This window comes from Selaginella moellendorffii, unplaced genomic scaffold (assembly GCF_000143415.4).
Source record: "Selaginella moellendorffii unplaced genomic scaffold, v1.0 SELMOscaffold_13, whole genome shotgun sequence".
Lineage (NCBI taxonomy): Eukaryota > Viridiplantae > Streptophyta > Lycopodiopsida > Selaginellales > Selaginellaceae > Selaginella > Selaginella moellendorffii.
In genome coordinates, this window is record NW_003314274.1 from 1,617,743 (window position 1) to 1,637,102 (window position 19,360).

General features: G+C 50.7%; 6 protein-coding genes across 12 annotated transcripts; 4 read left to right on the top strand and 2 right to left on the bottom strand.

Annotated features, from left to right (window-relative positions):
• LOC112346309 (pentatricopeptide repeat-containing protein At4g02750-like) lies at window positions 1-1,755 on the bottom strand. Its single transcript, XM_024674963.1, has one exon. It carries the CDS (start codon window positions 1,753-1,755, stop codon window positions 1-3), a length of 1,755 nt encoding a protein of 584 aa, XP_024530731.1.
• A 72-nt stretch (window positions 1,756-1,827) lies between these two features.
• LOC9645533 (L-lactate dehydrogenase B chain) lies at window positions 1,828-4,118 on the top strand. Of its 3 annotated transcripts, none has more exons than XM_024674775.1 (10): window positions 1,828-1,944; window positions 2,002-2,105; window positions 2,163-2,287; window positions 2,339-2,417; window positions 2,465-2,615; window positions 2,663-3,026; window positions 3,093-3,425; window positions 3,492-3,716; window positions 3,770-3,972; window positions 4,039-4,118. In XM_024674775.1, the coding sequence occupies exons 1-7, from the start codon at window positions 1,896-1,898 to the stop codon at window positions 3,295-3,297; spliced, it is 1,077 nt and encodes a 358-aa protein (XP_024530543.1). In that variant the 5' UTR covers window positions 1,828-1,895; the 3' UTR covers window positions 3,298-3,425; window positions 3,492-3,716; window positions 3,770-3,972; window positions 4,039-4,118. The 3 variants fall into 3 exon arrangements, with proteins under 3 accessions (XP_024530543.1, XP_024530544.1, XP_024530545.1); XM_024674776.1 differs by having other exon boundaries at window positions 3,770-3,926; XM_024674777.1 differs by having other exon boundaries at window positions 2,663-2,874; window positions 2,932-3,026; window positions 3,770-4,118.
• A 1,948-nt stretch (window positions 4,119-6,066) lies between these two features.
• LOC9645534 (bidirectional sugar transporter SWEET5) lies at window positions 6,067-7,396 on the bottom strand. The gene is made up of 5 exons (XM_024674964.1): window positions 7,324-7,396; window positions 7,027-7,243; window positions 6,775-6,936; window positions 6,596-6,715; window positions 6,067-6,288 (listed from the first exon to the last, which is right to left on the bottom strand). The coding sequence occupies exons 1-5, from the start codon at window positions 7,392-7,394 to the stop codon at window positions 6,067-6,069; spliced, it is 792 nt and encodes a 263-aa protein (XP_024530732.1). The 5' UTR covers window positions 7,395-7,396.
• Window positions 7,397-7,596: 200 nt separating this feature from the next.
• LOC9646072 (nucleolin 1) lies at window positions 7,597-11,038 on the top strand. Its single transcript, XM_002969733.2, has 10 exons — window positions 7,597-7,911; window positions 7,969-8,069; window positions 8,186-8,267; window positions 8,323-8,686; window positions 8,746-9,407; window positions 9,470-9,653; window positions 9,722-9,783; window positions 9,840-9,946; window positions 10,005-10,092; window positions 10,154-11,038. The coding sequence occupies exons 1-10, from the start codon at window positions 7,681-7,683 to the stop codon at window positions 10,586-10,588; spliced, it is 2,316 nt and encodes a 771-aa protein (XP_002969779.1). The 5' UTR covers window positions 7,597-7,680; the 3' UTR covers window positions 10,589-11,038.
• An 845-nt stretch (window positions 11,039-11,883) lies between these two features.
• On the top strand, window positions 11,884-14,612 carry LOC112346295 (nitrogen regulatory protein GLN3-like). The gene is made up of 3 exons (XM_024674929.1): window positions 11,884-12,236; window positions 12,345-12,713; window positions 12,793-14,612. Exons 2-3 carry the CDS (start codon window positions 12,396-12,398, stop codon window positions 13,960-13,962), a joined length of 1,488 nt encoding a protein of 495 aa, XP_024530697.1. The 5' UTR covers window positions 11,884-12,236; window positions 12,345-12,395; the 3' UTR covers window positions 13,963-14,612.
• Window positions 14,613-16,366: 1,754 nt separating this feature from the next.
• On the top strand, window positions 16,367-19,283 carry LOC112346312 (nuclear mitotic apparatus protein 1-like). Of its 5 annotated transcripts, none has more exons than XM_024674973.1 (8): window positions 16,367-16,741; window positions 16,820-17,035; window positions 17,134-17,187; window positions 17,270-17,473; window positions 17,530-17,667; window positions 17,726-18,619; window positions 18,674-18,786; window positions 18,839-19,283. In XM_024674973.1, exons 1-6 carry the CDS (start codon window positions 16,370-16,372, stop codon window positions 18,341-18,343), a joined length of 1,602 nt encoding a protein of 533 aa, XP_024530741.1. In that variant the 5' UTR covers window positions 16,367-16,369; the 3' UTR covers window positions 18,344-18,619; window positions 18,674-18,786; window positions 18,839-19,283. The 5 variants fall into 5 exon arrangements, with proteins under 5 accessions (XP_024530741.1, XP_024530738.1, XP_024530740.1 ...); XM_024674970.1 differs by having other exon boundaries at window positions 17,726-18,399; window positions 18,457-18,786; XM_024674972.1 differs by lacking the exon at window positions 18,674-18,786 and having other exon boundaries at window positions 17,726-18,399; window positions 18,457-18,619.
• Window positions 19,284-19,360: the final 77 nt, after the last annotated feature.

The following is a 19,360-nucleotide window of genomic DNA, read 5'->3' on the forward strand; positions in this document are numbered from 1 at the left end:
CTAGACAGCCGAGAGTAGCGCATAGGCGGCCGAGTCCTTGGGATCAACCGCGACAACGTTTCGTGCTACTGCCTCGGCTCGTCTCACATCCTTGTGAGTTTTACAAGCCGCTAGAAGCGTCATCCAGGACACGAAGTCTGGGCAGTAAGGCATCGAATTCACAAGCTCCTCGGCGGCTTCTAGTTTTCCAGCCCTTCCGAGAAGATCGACCAGGCAAACGAAGTGATCCAGCTTGGAAGAAACTCCATACTCGGCGACCATGGTGACGAAGTAGTGGACGCCATCGTCGAGGAGGCCCCCGTGGCTACAGCCGTTAAGAATGCTGACGAAGGCGACTGAGTTAGCAGGAAATCCCTCGCATGTCATCGTCTGGAAAGTTTCCCGCGCTTGGCCGCTATGCCCGTTGTGGGCATATGCCGACACCATGGCAGTCCACGTCACGAGGTTTTCGCGTGGCGTGGCGGCTAGTACGGCCCTCGCCATGGCCAGGCTCCCGCACCGCCCGTACATGTGGATCGTGGCCGTTGATACCACCACGTCGCGATGGAAAGGCTCGTGAGCTGTGATGGCATCGACGTTCTTGCCGGTAGCGAGGTCTGTGGCGCCCGCGCACGCGTCCAAGACGCTGATCACTGTCACGGCGTTTGGCTCCACTCCATCCAGATCCATCCTTTGCAGGAGGGCAAAGGCTGGGCGCGATTGGCAGCACTGGGAATGCGCGGCCGCCATCGCGTTCCAGGTGATAGAGTTCCGATGTGGAGAGCGATCGAAGAGATTTTGAGCGGCATCGGCGTTCTTGGCCTCGCCATAGGCCCAGATCATCGTCGTCCAGGTCACAACATCGCGATCGGCATCGGGCATCGCATCGAACAGGTTCTTGGCGTCGGTAATCCGGGCCTTCTGGGAATACGCAGCGATCATCGCGTTCCAGGATGCGACTGGCCGGGGCTGTCGTAATCTCATGTCGAAGATTTCTCGCGCTTGATCCAGCTCCCCGCATTGCGAGTGGACCTGGATCATCGCGGTCCAGGCGATTGGATCTTTGAACGGCATTCTCTGGAACGCGATTTTGGCATCGTCAGGGCTGTGGCAGCGGTGATACATGTCCACCAGGCTCGTCCCAAGCTCCACTCCACAATCCAGGCGATTCTCGGTGATAATCCTGTCCAGGCGGCGTCCTTCTTCCAGATCTTCAGCGTTTCCACACGCATCTAGCGCATTCACGAAGGTAATCTCGCTCGTCTTGCAGCCGTCGAGGCACATCAATCGGAACAAACGCAAGGCCTGAATGTTGTCCCCGTTCTTGGCGAAGGTGGCGATCATCGCATTCCAGGACACCACGTCTCGTCGCGGAATCTGATCGAAGAGGCTCCTCGCGCTCTCCAAATTTCCTGCGCGAGCAAAGGCCGTGAGCATCGAATTCCAAGAGGTACAGTCCTTTTCTTTCATCGATTGGAAGAGTTCCATGGCTTCTTCCAGGTGCCCATTCTGGGAATATGCTGCCAGCAGGATGTTCCACGAGTAGACATTCCGGGAAGGGATGGCATCGAAGATTCTCCTGGCCGTAGCCACGTCGCCACACTTGCCGTACATCTCTATCAGCGAGTTTAGCAGCAGACGGTCGTGGCTATGCGCTGTTAGTACGATCTGGGCGTGAATGTGGTGCGCCTGGACGAGATCCTTGCAGCTCTTGACGAGGCGGAGGTACGATCTGAGCTCCAATTGCTGGCGATCGCCCAGATAGGTGCGCTCCATTGATCGACAGCATATAGTGGCGATCAAAATCGACGGCCGAGATCCGCAAGACTGTTAGTTGCTGCCACGAGTCAAGTTGCGAGGGACAAAAAGGGGTTCTTGGGGTTGGGACTTGGGAGCTGGCGTCTGGAGCAGCAGCGATGGGGCGGCAGCAGCAAGAAGTGTGGCATTTTTTCAAACCAGTCCCAGGTGTGATCCAATCCTTCGACGCATTGACGGCTTCCGCTATTTTTTTGGTTTTGCTAGGAGGCATGGCTGTGGCTGACATCGTTCAAAGGGATGTCACAAAAGTCACCGTCGTGGGAGTTGGAAACGTGGGAATGGCTTGCGCTACATCCATTTTGTCGAAGGTTTTGTCTTGTTTCTTGTTTATTATTGTCTATCTCATCTGAGGTTTTACTGCACAGAGATTGTGCCGCTCGTTAGTTCTCATTGATGTTATGGGAGATAAGCTCAAGGGCGAGATGATGGATTTGCAGCATGCGGCAGCTTTCAATCCAAATGTTGACATTTGTGCGAGCACCGATTACGCGTAATTCTTTTTGCAAGCGCCAGTAGTTTTTCTGACGTTTTGCTTGGGCAGGAATACACGTAACTCTCAGATTTGCATCATCACGGCCGGGGCGAAACAAAAGAGTCACGATGAATCTAGGCTTGCTCTGGTAAGCGAAGATCTATAGAGATATTTGTAGTGACTTCTCTATTACAGGTCCAAAGCAATGTAGAGCTGCTGAGGAAGATCATTCCCGAACTACTCAAGTACAGTCCTGACACGCTGTTATTGGTGGTCTCGAACCCCGTGGATATCTTGACTTACGTCTCCTGGAAGATCTCGGGACTTCCTGCGAGCCGGGTGCTTGGTAAGTTGATGTGTCTTTTCATCTTCTAAGAGATTTTGATCCTGCAGGAAGTGGCACGAATCTGGACTCGTCGAGATTCAGGTTTCTGATATCCAGCCGTATGGATGTCAGCTCAAAGAACGTGCACGGCTACATCATAGGCGAGCACGGTGATAGCAGCGTCCCTGTTTGGTCGAGCGTCAACGTTGCGGGGGTGCCTCTTCTCAATTTTATTGAGAAAGAAGGGCTTGAAAGCGAGGCTGAAAAGATCAACCAAGAGGTTAGAGTGTACCAGCAGGATTTTCTTACTCTGTTTCATCTCGTCCGCTTGAAACAGGTGGTGAAGTCCGCTTACGAAATTATCAAGTTCAAAGGCTACACGAACTGGGCTATTGGGGCATCCGTTGCGGACATCGTTCACAGCTTGATTCGGTAATGAATTGCCAACTCTTTCTTTTATGTCTTTGTGGCTGATGGCCTTTGTCGTGCTGCATGCAGAGATGAGAAGGCGATCCATCCGGTGTCAATCATAGCGAAAGGGAGGCATGGCATTGAGCACGATGTGTTCCTCAGCCTGCCGTGTGTTCTTGGGAGGAACGGTGTTCTTCATATCGTGGAACAGACTCTCACCGAGAACGAGGTTCTCAAACTCAAGGAGTCTGCTCAGTCACTCTGGGATGTCGTCAAGAATGTGGAGCTCTAGAGCTTAGGCTGTGGTTTCTTTGTCCTTTTTTCTTTTCGTTTTATGACAGCGGCTTGTCGTTACTGTGCATTTATTCTCTAGGGTTCTCCAAGGAGCTAGGAGCGATGGCATGCGCCTTCTTCAATCCTGTAAGCTGGGTTCTTTCTGCTTCTTAAAGTTTGCTAACATTTCTTTTTTTCTTTTCTCCTACGCAGTGTGTGGCGACTGGTGCTAAGAATGTCTGCTACGCTCCAGCTGCATCGTCTTCGCCGCTCAAGCTGGTATGCATGAAGCAGCCCATGGACGAAATACGAAAAATGTCTGATGGAGCCATTGAGGAGGCTCTGGAAGGCGTCAGGGAGAAGCTCTTGGCAATGCGTTCCTTGAAAGAGGGGGAGAGGCTGCATAAGCCCCGGACGTATCGTCGTCTCCAAATCAGAGTAAGCTTGGTGGGAAGAGTCTCTATGGGTGCTGAATGTCGATTTGTGGACAGTTCTCTCGATTGATGGCTGTGAAAAGAGAACGAGACCTGGAGCGGGGCATCAGGCCGCTTGAGTCGAGAACGCTGCGGCGGGCTTTCCGGAGGAGCCTGCTCTTGGATTTGGACGTCGAGAACCCGGAAGAACAATCACAGCAAGGCTCTCTCGAAGGTACATACTTCGATCAGTAGAAGCCTCGATGCTTAAGATGATTATGGTAGAAATATTTTTGATTTCCCATGGCCATGCTGTTGGAAGATAAGATCCTGAAACTTTGTTCCAGTTACCAACGAGGGAATGCTCGTAGATCCAGCAGTTGCCTTGGTCATCATGCTTTTTTCAAAGCATTTGGATTCGAGAGTTTATACGAGTTCTACTATATATGCGTTTTGTTTCAAGAGCTTTACTCTTTTCTTTAGGTGCGTTTCTCTTTGAGGATGTTTTTCGTGGCGTTCGCAAAGACCTGCACAACCCCGGTGCTGCTCGTCGTCGGTCTTGCAGTCCTGGCGCTCTTTGCAATTGTCGGGATCTGATACAGCGTTTTGGTGGCGACGATGGTGCCAGAGAACTTGGCAGCGGCACTATCACTAGCAAATGCTAGCCAAGGTAAAACTTGTTTATAGGTACACAGTAATGAATGGGAAGTGGAAGATCTGGATGGAGACCGGATTGGACGTCTCTTTTCCTTGAGATAAGAGGAGGCTCTTTGTGATTATCCACTACCTCTCTATCGTGCTTATACACTGGCTAGGTGCCCTTTACGAGAATCCGAGCGAGCGAGCGAGCTTTTGCTCGCAGGCAATCTCTCAACTAGGTTCGTCCATTCTTTTTACCAAAGATCATATCGGCCTTGGCGTACATATGATTTTCTGATTCGACCATATCTTCAAGAAAAAGCAAAAGTTCAAGGTGGTGCTATGGCGGAAAAGACTTATCATGGAAAAGAATCGAAACTTTAGCTTCCATTTCCTATCAGCCGGTGCCTGAAGACTTACACGTCGTGCAGTGAGCGAAAGCAACGCCTTCCTAGCCACGATCCAACCCCGGCTTGCTGATAATCAGCGAGTCTTTCAGCACGTAATTCTTGAGGCTTCAGTCCTGTGAGCTCAAACTTTCTGGAGCGCCACACCTACCAATCAGGAATAAGGAATAAATCTCTAAAACACTTGAAGCAAAAACCTGCCCACCAGATTTTTGGCTACTCTCGCGGGAGTGAAAAACTTGAGGCATTCCTCGAGAATGTTCGTTGATCTCGCTTGCATTTTGCCCAGTGAGATCGACTCGTGATCGCCCTCTAAAAACTAAAAGAAACCATTTTCCATTAGTGCCAAGATCAACGTATTTCCAAAGAGCAGTGTTCCATGAACAAGATCCTGGCCCCCCGTTCCGGTAAAGGCGTGCATCATGGACGCAAATGAGGAGATTTCCCAGTGTGGAACGCGATCAAAAACGGCTCCATAGCCGGGGCATTCCATCAAAATGAGCTTTTACTTCTTCCTGGAGGCATGAAGCGCATGAAGAAGGAAAACTTTCGAGCATGGCAGTCCAAGCTCGGCATCTTTTCAAACACACTCTTGGCTCTCCGCAAATTGCTCGCCATGAACCCAGAGGTCCGAATTCTCACACTTCTTTGCGGAATTCTTTCGAACATTCTCTCGGCTTCCACGAGGCCGTCTTGGCGTCCTCCACATCGCCGCCATAGTACGCCAGTGCCCGTCTCTATTGCGTTTTCAAAACGAGCGCATTGGTCAATACGCCATGTCGTGAAACAAATCTAAAGCGACACTAACACCATAGCGCTAGATGCAATGGCCATAACTTTAAAAACAAATTCTAAAAACTAGAGGAAAACACACTCTATGTAAGGTTGGAAGATTCCACGAATGCTTGTTGCCATAGGGAATCCCAATAATACAGCAAATGCCCTTTGCAGGCAACACATTTACCATACATTTGTATGAGAGCGATAGAAACTTACTACCAATCTTTCCAGCCATGAAAATCAATGCTACAAATATATGCTGGATAGGAGTATCGATCTCCTTTTCCACAATGAAAGTTTCTGGATCATCGTCACAGCTCTCCGAGCTGGATTTAAAACTATAAGACGGGAAGCGAGCTTCTAAATCTGGTGATCGTCATCCTTCTCACCGGTCGTGCTTGCAGAGCCCTGCGTAACGTAAGGAGCAACTTCGTGGATCCAGACATTGCAGAAAGATACACTGCTGCGTAGATGTTGGCGAGGAGCACGCATTTCGTACTCCACTCCCTCGGGCGGAACGCCATAGTGGTGATGAGCTCCTCGGCAAGTTCAAGGCGGCCGGATCATCCGAGGCTGTCCACCTGTCAGAGTTTTGCGAGATGATCGCGCACGCCACGCTCCGCGCTGAACAGCACTGTGACTCCCGCGCCGCCTCCCTTTCCACGCCGCCACCAGCCGCCCTGGACCAGCCTGCCGCAAATGCGCGCTAGTTTGCTGTGTTTGTGCCTGATCCGCCATAGGAGCTCTCGCAGCCAAGAAAAAGCAAAAGATCTGTCATCCAATATCAGTAGAAATAGTCCAACAAAAAATGATATTATTCTTTTGCCATGGGCAAACAATGTTATTGCTTGGAATCAGTAGTCTAGAATGTCCTGGTAGAGTTTTGCTTTTGTTCCATTCTCCCGATCTCCACATCAGCCTTGCTTGTTGAGCGGGTATCACCTTCGACTTGTTGGGCAGGCTTGCGGTAGCAAAAGTACAAGATCATTTGGAAAATTCCTCCAGCCAGCCCCAGTGTATTTGGAATCTAAGAATCCAAAATACTAAGATTAAGAGTGCTATTAACAATCAAACTTACAATAATGTAGATATCCATAAGCAAAAAGGCATAGATGGTCCAGAAGGAGCTGTTGATCAGCACCATGAGTGACAATAGAAAAGGCATGTATTCATTGCTTTTAGTCTTGATCACTAGCCACTGCAAAAGAGAGCGCAAAGATCAATACCCAAAGATCCAAGGAAATCAATTTATCTCACCATAACCGATAGTGGTGCATAGTACATTCCAATGTTGAGAACCACGCATGAAATCCCAAGGATGGTAATCCTGGTGGCTTTACTGTGAACACCAAGGATCACTCCTGCGCCCAATGCAGCCGTGGCCACAATATCAAACACGAAGATGCCCAAAATCTTTCTCTGCATAATAGAATCAAGGATCATCAATGACTATTTCATCCAGAAGAAAGAAAAAACCCCAAAAAAAGGAGAGATATTTCCTTGGCTCACCCGAGCAGCCCAGGACGAAGCATAGTAGAGGAAGAGGAGAATGTAGACGGTCTGGATGACGATCCCGGAGCTATTGATCGTCATCACCAGGACGTTGCCCTTGTTGACGGGGAGGCCGTACAGGACCCAAAGCAAGCAATTAAGCAGGGTGGTGACATAAGGTATCCCAGAGAAGTCGAGGGTGGATTTCTTCTTCCTGATCGTGTTGAAAGTTTTCCTGGGGGTGATTGATTCGATTAGCACCACAAAAGAGATCAGCATGCATGCAGGTGATAATCTGATTGAAAAAGTCCTCACGCTGGTACGAGGAACAAAACGAGGGCGGCAATGTTGCCGCAAATCCCAATGATCGTATCGGCTACACCCATTGCGCGAAAACGAAGAAGAAAAGAAGAAGAAGTAATCCAGGGGACGACGGGGCACAGTGCTAAACACAATTAAGAAAGCTGGAGTTCCAGTTTTTGTAGCCTGGAAATAATCTTATCCACAGAAAAAAATGGCGCTAATGGCATGCAGCGGAATATCCCACTCGAGCGGAATATCCACCGTGGGGTGCTTCCTTTTCTTTGCTTTGCAAACCCTAGGAAGGGCGCTGGATGCGGGAGGCGAGCGCGCTCCACAGGCATGGTTTTTTTAGGGCAGGCGTAGGGCGCGATGGCGAGCGCTAGTGTGGAAGCGCAGGCACTGCAGCCGGAGGAGGCGCCGACCGCCCCTCCCACTTCTCCTCCTCCGCCTCTTGTTCCTCCGCCGCTGCCCGACGAGCAGGCGGACGATAGCAGGACGTTCCCGCTCGATGTCTCCAGCGCTGGGGCGGATCTCCTACGCGGCACCGTCCAGACCAAGCTCTCGGAATTCATGGGGAGCTACACGGACGAAGTTCTTGCGGTATGTTTTGCCTCTGCTTCTTTTGCTCCGTTTGTTCATTGAGGGGAGGGAATGCAGGAGTATGTGGTGGTGCTGGTTGGGCATGGAAAGCAGCAAAAGCAAGCTACTGCGGACCTCGAGGCATTTCTCGGCGTTCAGAGCGAAGCGTTTGTGTCCTGGTAAGTTTCGTCTTCCTTTGTATTCCAGACCGGCGCAGTGGAAGTGAGAAGTTTTCCAGAAGTTTGTCGGGCTGTTTCCAGTTTTAAAAATTCTCTCTTTTTTTTCTTGATTGTAGGCTTTGGGAGCACTTGACAGAAAATCTGCACGTTTACACCAAAGCAGGCGAGAAGAAGGCTGCAAACGATGCGCTACCAAAGGTACATGGACTTGCTTTTGGTGAGTGTTTTTGACGTGCGTTGTTGCGTTTTCTAGGATACTCCGGAGGCTAAGGATAAAGGAGAGAACGAGAAGAAGGAGAATCCGACGCAAGAGAATGCAAAGGAGGAGAATCATGTGACAAAGCGGGAGCCGCAAGCCTTACGTCAAGAGCTAAAGCGTTCCCGCTCTCCAGAGGGTTGGGCGAGAAGGAGACGAAGTCGAGCGGAAGATAAGCCTTCGGCTATCGAGAGACTTTCTCCTCCTCCTCCTGCTCCTCCTGCTCCACGATTGAAAGCTTCTCGGAGGCTGCTTGAGTTCGCAGTCAGGGATGCCGTGGCTCCAGTTGGTGGCTCTAGAAGGGTGGCGGACGCGAATACAAAGCGGCTTAGATCTATTGTTTCAGGCTCGGCTGACCACGGTACGAAAATTCTGACCTTTTGTCTCTTGCCTTTTAGCTGACATGGTTTTCAAACGTAGAAAATGCGGGCGCTCCGTTGGACTCGAATGGCAAGCTGAAGGCACGGCCAGCTATAACAAAACCTGCAAAGAACTCGCCAGCCATGATGATAGCTTTGAAAGCTGCGGCTGCTGCTGCCGAGGACGTAAACAATAGGAAGGTGAGCAAGCCTGTTAGTCGATTTGCTGCGAGCATTTGGGATCGTCTTGGACACAAGAGTGATGAGGATGATCAACCTGATCAAGACCTTGACGATGCTGACGAGATCACGGAAAAGATGGAATATGTGCATGTAGACAGCGCTCCACGGAATAGCAAGAGTGACCGACACATGCGAAAGAGTAGAACGGCGGACAGGCTTGGCTTGGTAGAGCGACGTACAGCGGATACTGCTATGCCGCCACCACCAGCAGCATCACATGACGCTTATGATCATGGGGAGCAGTTTGAGAGGCGGATTGAAGAGGTGCCTGAATCTCTGAACAAGAAAGAGCCTTCAAAACGACACACCTTGAGAAAGGAACGTCGCCAAAAGAAAGTGGAGGAGCCTCTGCAGTACAAGCGTGTGTTTCATACGGACGACGATACCAAGCACAAGGATATCTTACCATTGGAGAGAAGAACTAGTGTAGAACAGGAAAAGCTTGTGGATATACCCAACGGAAAGGGCCAAGATTTGCAGGTATACATCGTAGTATTTTTGTTTTTGTCTTGATAATCTACTCCTGTGTTTCCATTGTGCAGGATGTGACGGAGATGAAGAGGAGAATGCGGCAAGTGGAGCTTGAAGTAACTAAGTTGCGGACAAAGCAAGACGAAGCTGCCAAAGTTTCTGAAAAGTCCTCGGCACCACACCCTCCTGCGGCTACTACTAACATTCCTAGTGTTCCAGCTGCCACTACGTCTATGCAAACCGCACCTTTAACAAGTAAGTTACTCTGTTCCTTTCTTCTCTAGGAGCAGTCTCAAAATTTTAATTTCTCTTTTGCGAAACAGGTTTTAAAACGCCCCAGTCCTCATCAGATGATACTGATTCCAAGGTTATTCTGGTGACCAACGTAAGCAGCTCGCTTTTCTCGTTTATAGAAGGGTTGCCGTTTTTATCTGTTTCCAGGTGCACTTCGCGACCACGAAGGAAGCTATTTCCACGCATTTTGGTTCCTGTGGCGAGGTTGTAAAGGTGACGATGCTAACGGATGGAGTATCCGGCAAACCCAAGGGGTGCGTGCATTGTTTATATTTCTTTTTTCAACACCATCTGAAACGGTAACACTCACAGGTCTGCGTATGTGGAGTTTTCATCCAAGGACGCAGCCGACAGGGCCCTGTCTCTAAACGAGTCGAGTTTACTTTCGAGACCCATACGGGTAAGCCTTGTGTTTAAAATGGGAACTCGCTCCGTCATTGACACTTTTCCCCCCTTCTCAGGTAGCTCGAAAGGATGCTAACGTAGCAGAAACCAGTAGCCCAGCAGCAGCAGTCATGCGGCCTCGGCCACCAGTCCGAATGCCCATGAGAGCAGCGTTCCCGCGAGCAGCGTTTATGAGGGGGTCACCGTACATGATGAGGCCACCGCCCCGTCTGGTAAGGCCTCCTTACCCCGTAGGTGCTCCACATTTACAGTGGAAACGAGATGGTGGCGCCAGCCAAATGGGGCCGTCGAGCGCAGCAAAGAATGGCTTTCGGTCAAGCGTGGGGCCGATCAGACTGAAGCGGTCCCTTTCATATGTTCGGCCAGTGGTACCAGTGACACCGACGCCCCCTGAGGCAACAGCAGCGCCAGCGGCAGCAGCAGCCACAACGGCAGCGGCAGGAACAGCGGCAGCCTTGTCAACAAGTACAGAGACTCAGAAAGGAAGTTAAGGTGGAGAACGAAGTAAGAACAACAGGAAAAAAACGAAGAAGCGATGGAGGAGCTAAAGCTCTCTCTATATACTGGGTTTCACCTGAAGATGAAAAGGCTGCGAGTGTTCTACTGGAAGAGAAAAGTTTTGGCAGCATAGCTTTGCTCGGGAATGGGGGGAGGGGATGGATCGAAGCTGTGGTGGTGTGATGGAAGGAGAGATTTCGAAGCTTGTTCCTACGGTGATTTGTATCGTCGGTGGTGATTTTTACGAAGGGAAAAGCAAGCCGGCAAGTTTTCTAGCTGTGGTGGTGGTGAAGATTTGTGGGAGGCATATATTTTGTTTGAGTGTTTCTTAGATGCTTTTTATTTAACTCCGTTGTCTAGCCTGGTTCTTTTGATTTGTATGGTTGTGTGAAAGGATCTTCCAGCTATTGGGGGATCAATCAAAAAATTCTTATATACCCTTCTCCCCTCCTTTTTTTTATTAGAATATACCACTACTACTAACGTGACCATCATCACCTCCACCTGGAATTAAATTGTGGAAGAGCGGTCGTTATCGTCTCTAAGAATCATCGTGGAATGGACGTGCCTCCCTGCGTGCCCGGATTAACTTAGTTCCAGCACTAGACAAATCAAAAGAAGATCAAACTCAGAATTCTTACTCTAGCTTGCAAACTTAGAAATCAAACACAGCTGGTTTGATGATGCCCTTTGTTGCGTGAAAGATCAAACTATAGGAATGTGTATTGTACGGCGTAAAATAACTCGAGGGTGGCAAGTTTGTCAATATGTAGCCAGCAGTGGCATGTGGGGGCAGAGAGATTTTAGTTTGCGCAACGTCAAAACCGGACGGCGACGATTCGAATGATCCGGGCGGCATATTCGCCCGCCACCTTTTGCAGCATCTTTAACTTTTCTTTTGTAAGGCCGTCATGTGACCGCGCGCGAAACTTAAAACTTGAAAAATCGAAAAGCCTTTTACAAACTCCCACATTTAAAGATGCGGTGGGGGGTGAGTGCTAGTCACGTTAAAATGCCCAGGTTTTTTTACCCGCGGCGCGCCACCACGCTTAACCCCCCCTTAACCGGCGGCGCCGCCTGGCACCGGTGGCGCGATCGGCAGCGTCGGTTTTAAACCCAGCGGCTGCGATTGCGACACGCTGGCCACTGCTCAGCGGTCGTCTTTTTGGCGTCAGGATGGCGAGCTGGCGCCCACGATCTATGCGCTCACTCACAACAAAAAAATTCACCTACCTTTTTTAAAAAAATAAAAACTCAAAAAAAAGGTAAAAAAAAAAAGGGACCCAACAATGGAAGAACATGGGAAGGATCATCCCAACCCCAAAAATGCCTGAAACGGGCATTCAAATTTTTTAGGGGAACGGAGCCTTAAGAGCTGAGCTTTTCTTTGTTGCCATTTTCCGCCTCATACGAGAAAGGAAGCAGCAAGAACTCACTCTCTCACTCACACTCTCTCAATCTCCTCTTTGCTTCTCTCTTTCTCCTCCTCCTTTCGATTCGAGCGAGCTAAAGAACAACTTCCAGGAACTCTGGACGAGAAACCTTGTTTGGTTTGGAGGGGAGGATCGATTTAGATTGATCATATAAGGAGCGCCCACATTTCTATTTGGGCGATTGCGCGACCCATTTTGGTCCGCCCAGGTAGAGCCCAGCTCTTTTATTTGTGTTCTTCGTGTTCTCCCCATCTTTTCTCTCGCATTCGCATGAATTTGTGATGACAAATCCATTGACGGGGCCATGCTTGATCAGGTCGGCTGGAAATCGTCCACTGCCAAGGACCCATTTGAGCAACCGACGAGGATGATGGAGGTGGCGAGCACATTCGTCGACAAGTCCCAGCAGCAGCAGCAAGAGAGCGGCGCGGCTAAGAGGGCGGCGGCGGTGGCGGCGTGGGAGCCCGAGACTGGCAGCATTCTCGACCCGTTTCATATCGAGGACCTCTTGGATTTCTCCAACGAGGACATTGCCGGGCCGATTGGCGAGGAAGCCCACCACCAGAATTCCATCGCTGCTGCCAGCGCCGCTCCCATTGCTCCTCCCTCCGCGCAACCACACCACCAGCACCACCAGCACCACCATGGCATCGAGCAACAGCCCAGCAACGAATTCCCCATCGATGTAAGAGCCATTCTCTTCTATTTCCTCGCGTTCCCGCTGGAAGAACACCATCTAAACGTCTTCTCTTTTGTTCTTCCAGTGCGATGAGATGCCCGAGCTGGAATGGCTCTCGAGCCTCGTTGACGATGACACTTTCACCAACATGGGCGATGAATTGCACAAGAGTATGTTCATCGGGAGCAAAGGATCGAGCTTCGCAAGCTCCTCCATCATCAACAGCAGCGCCGCCACCAACACCACCACCACGAACAAGAGAAACATCGACAGCCTCCTCCTGCTGGACGACATCACCGCCGCCACCACCACCACCACCACCACCACCACGATCGCTACGACGGGCAGCAAAGATAAGTTCCAAGTCGGGAGTCCCATCTCGGTGCTGGAGAGCAGCAGCGCCACCTCGGGCAGGCTGGCGGCCGCCAAGGACTTGTCCGTGCCGGGGCGGCCCCGGAGCAAGCGGCTGCGCAGCTCCTCGACATGGAACACGAGCTCCTCGTCGCTCATCAATCCGGGCAGCAGCAGCAGCAGCGGTGGCGGTGGCGGCGACGGTGTCGTGGGTGGCGGCGGCGAGGCCATCATGATCATCAACACCACCACCGGGAACAATGTGACGAGCTTCTCGTCGTCCCCGGCCACGAGCTCCATCTCGGACAAGGACCTGGCGTCCTCGGACGAGCAAGACGCGGTGGAGTCGTCCACTATCAAGCCCGACACCATCACCGCCGCCGGCTCGACCTCCTCCGCCACCTCCCCCTCCTCCTCCTCCGCCTCGTCGCTGTGCAACACCAACAAGACCTCCATCGCTGCGGTCGCCACCGGCAAGCCGCCACTGGGCTCCTCGATCATCGCGTCCACGAACGGCCCAGCCGCCGGAGGAGGAATGACAATCGGAGGAGTGGAAGTCCAGCCACGGAGGTGTACGCACTGCTTGAGCCAGAAGACCCCGCAATGGCGAGCCGGGCCCGAGGGGCCCAAGACGCTGTGCAACGCGTGTGGCGTGAGGTTTAAGTCGGGCAGACTCTTCCCCGAGTATAGGCCGGCTCTCAGCCCGACCTTCCTGTCCGAGGTCCACTCCAATTCCCACAGGAAGGTGCTAGAGATGCGGCGCCAAAAGGAGTCGTCACATCCGCGCTTCTTGGGCCCGAGCCCGCGCAGCCCGAGCTTGAGCCCGAGCTCCAGCTCGGCCCCGGCACCGACCGGTGGAGAGGTCCTAGACGGTGGCTTGATTTACAACGTCGTGCAGAGCTAGGCGAGAGAGAGAGCGGAGGCTTTCTGGCAAGGATACAGGAGAACCATGTCTCTGGGATGGTTTTGGCTTTGCGAAAGTTGGCGGAGAGCCCAGTTTTGGGATTGGATTCATTGGATTGATCACCAATTCGTGGTCTGCTACTACAACAGAGCTCTCGGGCATTTGTGTTGGAGATGGGAGAGCTCGAGCCGAGACGAGCGAGGAAAGTCTGTAGAAGGGACGGGGAAGCATCCGTCCGTGTGCCGGTCTGGTCGGTCAGGGCAGGATTGATTGTCCATTGCAGATTCAATGGGGCAGGGCAGGGGTGCCAGCATACGGTGCGAGTACGGAACTTATGCCGTGTGATCGGTGATCTTCTTCTCTCTCTTTCTCTGGCGCCGCTCGCTTTGGTTTTCTTTTCTGGTGGACTTGTCGGTGATCGATCATCGTCATTGTCATCGAAGTTGAGTCGAGTCGATTCCATTCTCTCTCTCCCTCTCTTTCTCTCTACTTCATATTTTTTTTTTTGCTTTTCTCCCAGCTCTCCCTTTCCAACGTAGATGGCTAGCAAAGCTACTTAGTTTAAGTTCTGTGCCCTCCAGGGACAGGCCTTGTCTTCCAGCTTTAAGTTAAGAGATTGATGATGAAGAAAGTTGATTGATTCTAAACTCTATGGTTTTTGCCGAGAAGATTTTGGAGGCATTTTCTCTTTCACCGCAATTACCTGTTCAAGGCGAGTGAATGTGGGAAGTGATTTCAACTTCTTGTTGCTTGTTCGTGCACGGACAAAACGCTGTGCTTGTTGCGCTGGCTGCGTGCAGCAAGCAAGGGCGATCCGAGCTGTGCTGTGATTGCTGCTTGTTTTTAATGCCTATTCTCTTTCCTCCCTCTCCCAAAAAGCTGAAAATCTGCACTGCACACCATCCAGTCTTCCCCGGTTTGCAGTGTTTTCCGCGGCGTTCTTCCCTCTTTCGTCCTCATGGGCTGGGCTGGGCTGGGCTGGGCTGGGCGAGAATTTGAATTTGAATCGCAGCGAGCCCAGAGAGACTGATGAAAGGTGGCGGAAGTGGCCGGGAAGATATACTACAAAAAGAAAAAAGAAATATTCTGAGCAAGAAAAATATCGCCGCATTCACGACAGTGCAAGGGGAGAGAAAAAGAAATCCCTTGTTCGTATTTCCTTGAATGCTTTGTGTGGTTTTGGAATTGGCGAGTTTCCGATAGCATTTAGATCGAAAGAAGAATCAAACTATGCGAATTTAGCGAAAGAAATCTGGAGAATATCATGGCATTTTTCTTAATTCCTTTCAATGTTTTTCCAATCCTGATGATGAAAATGCAGCCGCTAAGGTCCCGCCCGAATCCTCCCCTGGTATAATTTAGGTGGGACATTGCATCCATACCTTGAAGTAGAAGGGAAGGTAGCGAGTTAATGTTGTCGGGTGCTCCATAGAAAGCGACTCAAGGCCGTCTGTGTGCGCCAACCCCACTGGGACTGTGCTCTATGCCTCGTGGTGTCGGTTGTTTCCTTGGAAAGAAAAGAAAAAATCAACTCCAAAATTGTTGTAATCTTCCAGTTTGTTAAGATAATCTTGATTGATTCGTGGGTGGCAGCAGATGCAAATGGCTCTGCGCCCTGAATGTAAGTCGTTCTCCGGTACGTGCCATGCAAAGGTGGCAAAGCGCGCATGCATGCATGTGGGGGTCAAGGTTTGAAGTGTATAATTTTGCGGCGAACGTACTCCGCTTTTGTTGTGGTTAGGGCATTTGTTTTGACGGAGGTGCACGCGGGTGCGAACATGGGCAGTGCAGAAGGAGCAATGCAAATTTAACCATTTCTGGGCACTTTGGCCACATGCATCCACCTGAAAGCAAACTTATTTATCATCGCAAAGATATCAGCGGGGAAAAAAGGGGGAGGGAAGAAAAAAAAATGATTTTCTGCTGCGCAAATTGCAACCTTTGGTGTGTTGCTGCTGGCTCGATAATCAAATGAGTTCCTGATTCGATCCACCAGAGCGTGCAAGTGCCTGGATTATACTGGGCCGCAAAGAAATGTTTAGAGAGGCCTAGTGCTCGCAAATCGCGCGGTGTGATCCTTGAGGAGCTTGTAAAGTAGTTGTGATAATCCACAGGCTAAAAGAAAAGGAGAGAAGCGCGGGCCAAGTTGGCCAGTCCAAGATGCCATCATTCAATTCCAATTCAATCCCGCGGGGGTGGACTTGACAAAAAATTGCGCCTCTGCGACGCGCATGTGCCGCAAAAGGCGTCAAACAGCTGGGAAGTTTAAACTAGAACCCTAATCCACACTTTTAAACAGAAAAAAGAAAAAAAAAAAACGTTCGTACGGAGACCTCTGTACGGCACGTTGCGAATGAGGTCCGGGTTCGAGTTCTCGCGGATAAGATTAAAAATTTCCAAAATGGCTATGGCGGGCATTGGCATTGGGCTAGGGTATCGGCCGCGATGGAGGTGGAGCGGCGCTGGATGCCGCAGCGCTGGATTCGGGAGGGCCGAAGTCCAGCAGCTGGACGCCGTGCGCATCGGTACGTTCTCGCAGCAGCAGCAGCGCCGGGGATTGAATTCCGGGAATGGAGGCGCCGGGGCGGATGCGGTGCTCAAGCAGATCGAGGACATCGGGATCGGGCTAAGCCAGATATCGCGGTGCCGCATTTCCGGCCAGAATATCCAGGAGCGAGTGAATCGCCTGGTGGACAGGCTCGATTTGCTGACCAAGGGCGTGGAGCAAGCAATGTATGGTGGAAGAAGCGTCCCACCGCAGCTCTTGGCGGCTTTAAATGTAAGTTTTCTTCCTTTGCCTCTTGCGGTGGTGGAGTAGCCTATAACTCGTGTTCTTTGGTTTCTCTCTTTCTTTCAGGCTCTGCAAAGAGAGCAATGCTCGTTGGCTAACATAATTCGCCTGGCCACGGCCTCTACTTCCGTCGTTCCTTACGCCGACGAGGACGAGGAAGTTGTGGCTGCGGAGTTAATCACCGACAAGTCAAGCGAGGATGTTATGAACTCGTTGAAGCGTGAAAGCGCGCTCGTTCCTGTCACCAAGCCCGTTTATGAGATGAGTGCGCCAGTCACCAAGGTCAGCAGCCAGCCATCTTTCTTGCTCGCGTCTCACAAGTCTTTTGTGCGTTACGTAGCGATCGCTTTATTCACTCCTCTCTCTTGTTTTCGTTCTAGACTGCGACTATGGCTTCCGTTCGAGCGGAGATTGAGCGACGAGTTATTCAACAGGTACAGCTGACCGACCCGACTTTTCTCGTTGTCGGTTACTACTTCATTAATGACGCTCCTATTTGGTGGTCGTTTCTTTCAGCTCACGGCCAGGGATGTTGGAATGTTTAACGAAGAGCCATTGAATTTCGGACAAAGACCTGGGGCCGAAGACATTACTGGTTTGGACGACGGAGTGAAAGCATTGAAGTCTGAGGTACAGAAAGCGGAGGTTGCGGAGCAGCAGCTACGCAGGCTTGAAACAGCGCTCGTCCAAACAGTTCCTCTGGAGGTTCATGAGTCAGTGGTAATACTTTATGAGGCATTTGCGTTTTGATCTTTTCGATATATAAAATGTGCCAGATAAAAAAGCTACAGGAGTCTTTACAAGAAACGCAGTCCACTGTGCTGCAGTTGACAAGGGAGCTGGCCGAGAAAGAAAATATTCTGAGTACTGTGAAGAAAGATCTCCTCAAAGAACAAGGGGAGTTTGTGGCCAAGGTATATGTATCTGTTGTCTTTTTCATTAACTTACTGCTAAATTGCTATGCTTTCAAAGGTGTCTCAGCTGAGAGGTGAAATTGCCGAACGAGCGACCAACATGGAAGACCTGCAACTCGCTGTAAATGACGTGGTGGAAGAATTTTCTCACGGACTGCAGGAAATACAGAAAAAGGCAGCAGTGCTGGCAGCTGAACTTGATAATAAGGAGAAGCTTTTGAATCAGTTAAGGAAGGATTGGAAAGCCGAAACAAGGAGCCTGCGCAAGAAGCTGGCCAAGGCCCGGAAACAGATGAAGGAGCTCGAGGAAATAAGACAGGCCGAACAGGCGGAGCTTAAGGAAGCAAAGAATAGAATCGTTGTGTTAGAAGACGAGCTCACTATAGTCCGGAAAAACTACGAGGAAGCTGAGGAAAACAGGAGAAGGCAGAAGCAGGAATCTTTGGCCAGAATGAAAACTTTGATTGCAGAGATGGTTAAGATCTCACGGGCGAGATCTGAGAGAGAACTACAGGTTGCTGAATTATTGAAAGGTGCGAGCACAGAACAAACTCGTCGCCGCAAATTGCTACCAGCTGGAGGATTGCCATCTAGTGACAAGATGAAAGCCCTTCAAAGCTTTTTCTCCCTCATGAAGGACTTATTGTCACGGACGAAGGCGAGCGACGACAAGTAATGAGGACGAAGAATCTCACACGTCTGCGATGTTGCATGGAAACGTCGTGCTTGCCGGTGAGAACATATTTCCTTTTTCGTCGATGGAACGTATCCTGGCTGTATATTTTCCAGCACTTCCCCCACCTGGCGCATACGCCTTTGTGCAAAGGAGAGCGGCATTATCACTCTGGTCCTGTGCACTGACACTCAGTCGGGGATCCGGAACAAGTTGCGGTCCTTCCGCGTACGATCTGCCTTTTGCCCACCTGACGATATCGAGGTCTCCAAATTACCAGTAAGTATCGCTCTTCGTGTTGACCCTTAAGGTATTCCGAGAGGTGGAGGACAGGTTTGAAAGAGACACGATGCATGCCTGGAGCAGTAGGAGCCTGCAACGCTGGTCATTTTTCTCGTCGTTGCTCCCTTTGATTAGCTTTGTGATTCCAAAGTCTGCTAGTTTTGGTTTGTAGTCAGCGTCTAGCAGAATGTTGGCTGACTTGACGTCTCTGTGCAGGAATGGCGAGGATCACTCTGATAGAGCTTGGAAGCGATCCTGTAGCGGCGGTTCCAGTCCAGACTTGTGACTCTTTCACTGTGTAAGACGTCTCCCACGCTGTCATGTACTCGACGATGAGCAGGTCCGTATCAGAGTTCCAGCAGCAGCTTAACAGCCTGACAATTCTCCGGTGTCTCCAAAGTTCTGACTTTGTAGTCATCACCGAGGAGACCGGCCACTCCCGATAACGCTCTTCTCGTGATGACGGTTAACTTCGTGTGGAGCGAGGATGGCCAACAGATGTGTTCTGATACCGCTTTCGAGTTTATGTAGCAGCCGAAATTTTTTCACATGAAATGCCACCTTCCGTGCATCAAGAACCAGATGATCCGTGTTTGGCTCCTTGGCAAAAACGTCAAACGGACAATCTCAGTTCTGAACTTATGGCGCATGAGTTCCAGCCTCTCCAAAGCCTTTTGCACGTCCACCACAGCCTTCTCCTTGGAGACCGTGATGTTTGATTCTCCTCTTCGTGAGCTA